General features: G+C 28.7%; 1 protein-coding gene across 1 annotated transcript in view; it reads left to right on the top strand.

Moving 5' to 3' along the window:
• Window positions 1-8,431, top strand: part of LOC106868360 (agrin) — a gene marked incomplete at its 3' end in the record, with an annotated part of 738,012 nt that overhangs the window by 535,442 nt on the left and 194,139 nt on the right. Inside the window, exon 7 of the mRNA XM_052968462.1 lies at window positions 7,273-7,302. Within this exon, the coding sequence (XP_052824422.1) occupies window positions 7,273-7,302 (30 nt within the window). The remainder of the gene's footprint in view (window positions 1-7,272; window positions 7,303-8,431) is intronic.

The raw sequence follows: 8,431 nt of genomic DNA, 5'->3' as shown, positions 1-8,431 counted from the left end.
AGTCCAGGGGCACTGGCAACGATCTTACTTGGCTTGCCGGGTCTTCTCACGCACAGCACATTTCCAAAGGTCTCGGTCAGTAGTCATCGCCTCGGTGAGGCCCAATGTACGAAGGTCTTGCCTCACCACCTCAGCCCAGGTCTTCCTGGGCCTACCTCTTCCACGGGTTCCCTCAGCTGTTAGGGTGTGGCACTTTTTCACGCAGCTATCCTCATCCATTCTCACCACATGTCCATACCAGTGCAATCGTCTCTCTTGCACACCACAACTGATGCTTCTAATGTTCAGCTTTTCTCTCAAGATACTTACACTCTGACGGGTATTCACATTGACATTACACATCCAACGGAGCATACTGGCTCTATATGCATATGTCTGTGTATAAATATATATGGAAGGATGGATATATATTATATTTAGGTACACCATGTTTAAATGGTTCAGAAGCTTGCTTCACTATCATAAGGACTGATGTTTGATGTCACAGTACGAGATCTTGAGAGTATTGTATCATAAAGTTGCCCTCAGGCTTGTGAGTGAATTGAGCCAATAGAAATTGTGCAGAAGCCCATCAAATGAATTTAAATTGTAATCCAAAGGTCCAAGTTTGTCACACTCCCATGCTGTTTCATACTGATTCTACCTGAAAATTACATGAAAGTTTTCTATGTTGGTAGAACATTCGGCTTCTTAGTTGTTAATTCCATGAGTTAATGATCAGCATACTCTACAACTGCATACTCTACTACATTTATTTCATACACACACACACACACACACACTGCATAGCTGTATGGTCAAGAATCTCACTTTTCAACTATATATCTTTGGATTTAACTCTACTGCATGGTACATTATGCATATGTCTTCTGCTATAGGCTTTGTGGGTGAATCTGTGAGATGAAACTGTGTGGAAATCCAGTAGATGTGTGTGTATGTTTGCATGTGTGTGTAGATATGTGTGTGTGTTTGTGCCAATATTAGTCCCAGCACCACTTGAAAATTGGTGTTGGTCTTTTTACGTCCCTATAACTTAACAGTTTGACATAAGAGTCTGATAGAATAAATACTAGAATTATAAATAAGTTCTGGCATGAATTTGTTCAACTAAAAAGAAATCTTCAATGTAGTTCCCCAGCATAGCAGTTGTCCATTGATTGAAACAAGCAAAAGATATGTGTGTGTGTATACATGCATACATATATACATGCATGCATACATACATGCATGTATGTTTGTCTGCATTCTTTGTGCACAAATTTGTACTCACACACACACATACATTTGTATGTGTGTGTGTGTGTGTTGTATTGATGTTGTAAGAATTGGAATTTTCAAAGCCACATAATGACTAGTGACATGTCTGAATATTCTTGCTCAGTATGGAATGAAACCACTGTCCACTTTGAGGTATTGAACCTTCTTATTCTCAAAAACATTGTTCATTATGTCAATGTATTGAGTTCTGTCTTTTTTGAAGGTATTAGCTTATGGTTCACCCAACATACTCTTATATATTTATTCATATGTTCTGTCTAAGGAATACTTTTAGATTTCAATACATCACTTTTACCAAGCAAGTCATGTCTTAATCTGTGTATGTGTGTGTGTTATTATCTTTGTATTTATGTTTTCCATAACTGACATCAATTCAATAGGTTTACAGATCAATTTGATTTCATTTAGTTCTGTATTTCATATCTAAGTTTAGCAAAACTTTACAAATTATTGCTATTTTTCTCAACTCTGCAATGGTCTGAGTACATTTTACTACAACTACATTTCCTTTTCAACACCATAGCATATATTCACATCATAGCACATATACAGGTGTTATCTTCTCATAGAGCTATTTCAACAGGGTCAACGTCTTGCAACATTTGTAATACCCAGGAGCTTTCTCAGCTTCTTGGCTTATCTGTCTCTGTGTGTGTGTGTACATCTTTTGCCAGTGTGCATCAATAAAACCTGTAAATATTGGTGAGAAAACCAATAAACTGGTGCTTTTGAACAAGAATCCCATGTGTTATTGCTCCACCTGACAATCTGTCAGTCTCACCATCATAAATGCTGGAGATCAATGATTAACCTATTAGAAACCTGTAACCAAATGACATTGTTGTTCACAAAATATGATATAACATATAATAATATATATACTGCTCAGATATGTACAGCATACAACGTTGTCTGCATCATGATCGGTTTTTATTGCACTGTTAATAGTTTTGACACCAAATGTGGCCACATGAGATAAGTAACTAACCTGATTTACTTTTATCCAAAGATCTGTCATATTGAAGACCTATAATAGTTTCTAGAGTCTATCCAAGACCCTAATGCCTTCCTTGTACACTCATAGATTTTACAGTTAATATAAACTAAGTTTGCATCCTCTAATGTTGCAGAGAAGATGAAATTCTGCAATAAATATAAATATAATTTACTAGTGTTCATAGTATCTCATTCATGCCCTTAGTTATGTGTGTGCTAAAAAATGGAAAAACATACCCTTACAAAACATACATTTTCAAGCAATCATTGGTACAATTACAATCTAATAAACATTTCAAAAGTTATCTAATTCAATCTACAACCTCTTTCCACATACATAACAACAAAAAATCTTTGTCATTTTATTAGTTACTGGCTCACTCACATACTTGTGTGTATGTCTTTGCTTGTATATATATATTCATATAGATATATATTCATTCATATTTACATATGTATCATTTTCTATTTCTTTTATAAGAGTAATCTACTTGGTTTTGATATCAGACAATGAATATACATTACACTTTCTATTTATTTACGTAGTACATTTGACAGGTTTGTGGATTTTAGAACTGAGGAAGACGTTATATATTTGGTCAAAAGTATTATTGTATTAATTATCTTCAATTAATGATCTCTGAGAGTTTATTGTCCATTAACTAACATAGAGTTACGTAGTGTATTCTGAGTCATTTTGAAACAATGTAAATGTTCATTATAACATTTGACTGTTCTGTAAATTTCATCTTGTGCATTAGATTTAAAATTTCAGTGTTTAATTTTCAATACTTGTTTTTTGAAACCTATGAAGGCTAACATGGTTACTTCCAATATAATCATTAAAATTCATGTAAAGTAGTGGTTATCTGTGTCAGAATTTTCCTGTATAGAGTGAATTACAGTAGTACACCATGAAGATGTAGAAAAATATCTTCAACTCTTCACAGTCTAACAAAATGCCTCCCTTCAAGTCATTTCCATTTCAATGATTTCATCAATTTTGGGGCACAATGCCACTGAATAAAATATCATTATAATGATCTTGAATTTTGTTTTATTGCCAACATCGATTGCTCATCATAATCAGAGAAACATTCAGGAGGATTACTTTCTCTTCATCGTTTATTGTAATAGTTTAAACATATTTATTAGGACCATTGCGTCATCTTTTCTGTGTAATTCACAAAATTTGCCTGTATCAAGCTTACATTTGGTGACTTCCTGCTACAATAAATTATCTATCTGTTATTAAGGTATCTATGATTGAATTTTCATTTCTGCTTGGTTCTGACCAGATAGACAATAGTATGTGCCTCCGTAATACATAGATTGTAGGCTGTTTTGGTGCCAAAGCGAATTTTACAGCTTCAGTGATGTAATATAAGACATGTGCTGCAAGTCATCTAGGCTCAGTTGGTTGAAAAGCAAATAGTGCTCAGAAATGCAATGCAAAACTAATAAGTTATATGTTGACTGAAAGTTGATTACTAAATTTCCTTGGGCAGTATATATATATATATATATATATAAGAAAACATATGAGTGTGGGTATATGTGTGTGTTTGTGTGTCTGTGTATATATATATATATATATATATATATATATATATATATATATATATATATACATATATGCACACACACATACACGCACATATATAATACTTTTATTTCTGTATACAAACATATATATATACAAATGTATATATTTGTATATGTATATCCTATGTATATATATTGACATGATATATGCCCATATAAATTATCATATCCCTCATATGCTGTTAACTGTTCTTTAAAGATATAAAATTCTGTAATACAAATGATTAAACCAAATATATGAATATATTTCATAAAGAGTAAAAGAAATTCACTTTAATATGATTATTGATTTCTTATTCCAACTGCTCTCCATAAAATTTCTTTTATCAATTATTAAATGAAGTGAAATTTTGGGACTAAATTAATTTTGAAAAAAAAAATATTGGCAAAACACCTAGCTTTCTCATTTACTGTAATTCAGTACTTTAAATGCAAAGTAAGGATTTAGTCTAAAAGAATATAATAGAACTCATGATTGTGTGTGTATGTGTGTATGCATATATATATTTATATATATATGTATATATATATATATATATGTGCACACACACACAAACATGCATCATTGATATAAAATAAAGAGCCTTGTTTAATTTAAATAAAAATAAAAGTAATTATACGACATAACTTTAATCTAAATGTAAAGGAGTTATAAAAGTAATAACAATGTAGTAATAATAATAATAATAATAATAATAATAATAATAATAATAATAATAATAATAGTAATAATAATAACGATGATGATGATTTGATTTTATTGCCTACAAGGGCCCAGGAGTTTGGGAACAGTAGTAAAACTAGTGATAATATTCCTCCTATATTATCTATTCCTCTTCTAATATCTATGAATATTGTTTCTCCATCTCTCATATTGTTTCTTCTGCCTATCTCTTCCAACTTCTGCATTTTCCCTTTAAAATAGCTTGGTCTGCCTTAGGAATTGTAATCTTAAAATACATTATTATTGTTTGGCTTTCTAAGATTGGATAGTATGTATGATTATATGTGCATCTTGTAGCTATTTGTATGATTGCATGAATATCCACAAATTGGTTATTTCTGCATAAAACTGTCAATGATTGCAGGAACATTATTTCCATGGCAATAATATGAACTGCTGTCGAACTGAGAATTGCTTGCTCTTTTTGAAATAACTGAATGAAAATTCAACTTTATATTCATCATTTGGTCTTGTTTGCAAACTGCAAGATCATTTGTGCGTGTATGTCTCTATCTATCTATATATATAAATCTACATATTTTCATGTATATATATATTTTTTTATATATGTATATATATGCATATGTGTATTGTGAATGATCTTTTGAAAAGTAGCAAAGAAAGAATTAGATTTTTAAATCATGTAGTATAAAATTGTTTATAAGGATTACACATAAACAATATTCTAAGCTGGTTTTATACCTTTCTTAACAAGGATTTCCTCAGACACAAATAATCTTGAAATATCTTTACCTTGCTAGAAATAACATTACCCTTCTTTAATTTACAATTTTCTAATTAGCAAAATAATTTTAAATTTCTTAAATTCAATTAAGGAAGTATTCAAGAAAATGCAAAATGAGTTTTGTCTTTCATTTTAAGATTTGAGATTAAGTTATTCTTTAAAATGGAATTTTAAATTTGATTAGTTTGTACTGTAATCATAGTATAGCTGCAAGTGGTAATTTGGCAATTATCAATCTTGTATCGTGTTTAGATTTGATCTATACAAGCTGTTAGAGGAAATATATAGAACTTTTTCTTTAATCTGAGATAAAGCTTTTACGAGCTGTATTTAGTGTTAGTTCATTTTATATGTGTTTATTTGCTCAACTTTAATCCAGAGGTATATGAATTTTCAGACAAATAACAGCTTTCATTGAAATATAAATATACTAAAATAAAGTTTAAAATTTACATCAGTTTAGTTTATATGCAAGAACTTTTTTTCCATACATTAAGAAATTTAAAAAATGTTATTTAGAATGTCTTTTAAATATTTAATCAAATAAATATGTCATATAAATCATGATATCAAATGAATTTAAATAATTTAGAAAGGTACTTGGGCATTTGTAAGAAAGCATATCTTCATTCGAATCTGAAATCTTTTATTCTATTCCATCCTATCTTTTCTCCTAGTTTCATCTTCCATTCTCTGAATAAAACATCTTTATATTCTTAAGACATCTACTTAGTTCTTTTCCTGTCTATATTTTGAATTCTTTTCAAAATCTGAGTGTAGTCTTCTTCTGTTCTTTGAATTATTTTCATTTCATTATCTTCAATAGATGTGGTGGAAATATTATAAAGACACAATTTCATATATATGCCTTCTCAGTTGAATTTACTTCCAAATGTCTCTGCTCTTCTTCAGTTCTTTAATACCTTTCGTGCTACCTATCTTCTACAATTGATACTGCTGCTCATTCTTATGCAGCTATAGTTCTTTAAAAAAAAATCAATAAGCAATTTATATAATTCTCTCGATATTATAGCCTACACTTTAATTAAGGTATCTTATGAAATGTCATATATATATATATATATATATATATATTCTTAAATTTTCAACATCCATATACTTCATGTTCTGTATTCAATATTTCAACCAATTATTTCGTTTCATGATATAAGTTTGATGTATTTTGTTCTTATACTATTTATTTTTATTTTAAGATAAGGATATTTTAGATTTTCATTTCAGTTACAAAATATTTTCTAAAAACCTAATTTTCATAATTAAAAATTTGCATCTTATTACCAGTTTGTGTTATTTTATTTTATTTTATTATCTTATAGAATGGTTTATGAATGCAATTATTTGAATTATAGATTAGTGAATTAATTTTATTTCATTTTTAACTGTTTGATTATTTTTTCTTGTATTGATGATCTATTAGGATAGAACCTTCAAAATATGCAAGAAATGTTTATGCATGTATTATCTACAAGATTATATTAATTGTAATTAAATCCAGAAAAGTTTCATTTTTGAAGTCATCTTTTATAGAATGTATATTGAGTATTTAACTTGATAACTATATTACAAAAGTAAAATTGTTTGTATTTACTTTAATGTATTACCAATCTTTCATATTAACTCTAGATTTTATTTTATTTTTATATAATTAATATATTTAATTACATTAATGTTTCATCTTTAAAAAGTTAGAATCATAACATCAATGTAATACATTTTTTTTGTTAGTTACATAAATCCTAATCCTCATTTATAGTAACTTGTATTAATCAAATAGGTATTATTATATTAATCATGTTGCTTTTTAAAGTATTTGAGTGAATTTATTTTGGTTTTAGTATAGATTTTATATATCGATAGTTATTTTTATGGCAAATATTTCAAACTGGCCCTTCTGACTTCATAGCGCCACCTGGACTGGTCCAAGACGAGGATGGTATAAAAGACAAAACAATCCTGCTATTAAACTTACTGCTTGACGTACATTTCTCTCGCACAAATGGATAGCTACTCTCTCTTTCTCTATCTCTCTCTTTCTCACAAACTCTTGGCACACGTCTCACTATTTCCACCAACAGTTGTTCGTCTTTTAAATGGTTTATACCTTGACACTGCTGCTGTGTTTCTCAGCCTCACCACCGCTGCCACTGCCATTTTTCACCATTACACTCACCTCTACTCTTTTGTCTATTATGTTTTTTACATATTGTTATCATTGTGTTTCATATTTGCCTGCTATATCATGCACTGCATGCAACAGTTTGCATGTTATTGGATACATTAATTTGTGAGTGTGTCTGTGCGTGTCAGCGTGTATGTGTGTGTATTCACTTTTATGTGTTACTTGTACTGTTCTTTTGTGTGTTTGCCTGGTTAATTTCCATATTTTGGCTTAATGTTTATCTTTAGATATTAAAAAAAAGTAAAATATTCTTTGCATGAAAATTTATTTATCCTTATTAGTATTCTAATTATTATTCAACAATATTGCTTTAATATATATATATATATATATATATATATATATATATATATTCACACATACATGCAGACATACATATACACATATTAGTATATACATACATGCAAATATATATGTATGTATATGCATATATATGTACGTATACATTCTTATATATATATGTATGTATTTCTATGTATGTATACATGTGTGCGTGTGTATGCATTTGTGTATGTATGTGTATGTTATATGTATTATATATCTTATGTGTATGTATTGTATATGTGTGTATATATATATATATAAATACTTTTGTTGTATATATATGTATATATCATATACATATATATGTATATACATTCAAACATACACATGTACACACACACACACTCAACCACACACTTGTATATATTCATATATATATTTATTTATATATGATATATATATAAATACACACACACACACAAACACATGTATATACATATATATATATATATACATATATATATATATATATATATACATATATATATATACATATATATATATACATATATATATATACATATATATATATATACATATATATATACATATATATATA

The sequence above is a fragment of the Octopus bimaculoides genome, chromosome 6, assembly GCF_001194135.2.
Source record: "Octopus bimaculoides isolate UCB-OBI-ISO-001 chromosome 6, ASM119413v2, whole genome shotgun sequence".
Taxonomy (NCBI): domain Eukaryota; kingdom Metazoa; phylum Mollusca; class Cephalopoda; order Octopoda; family Octopodidae; genus Octopus; species Octopus bimaculoides.
Note: the sequence above shows the minus strand (reverse complement) of the source record. Positions and strands in the feature narration are given on the sequence as shown.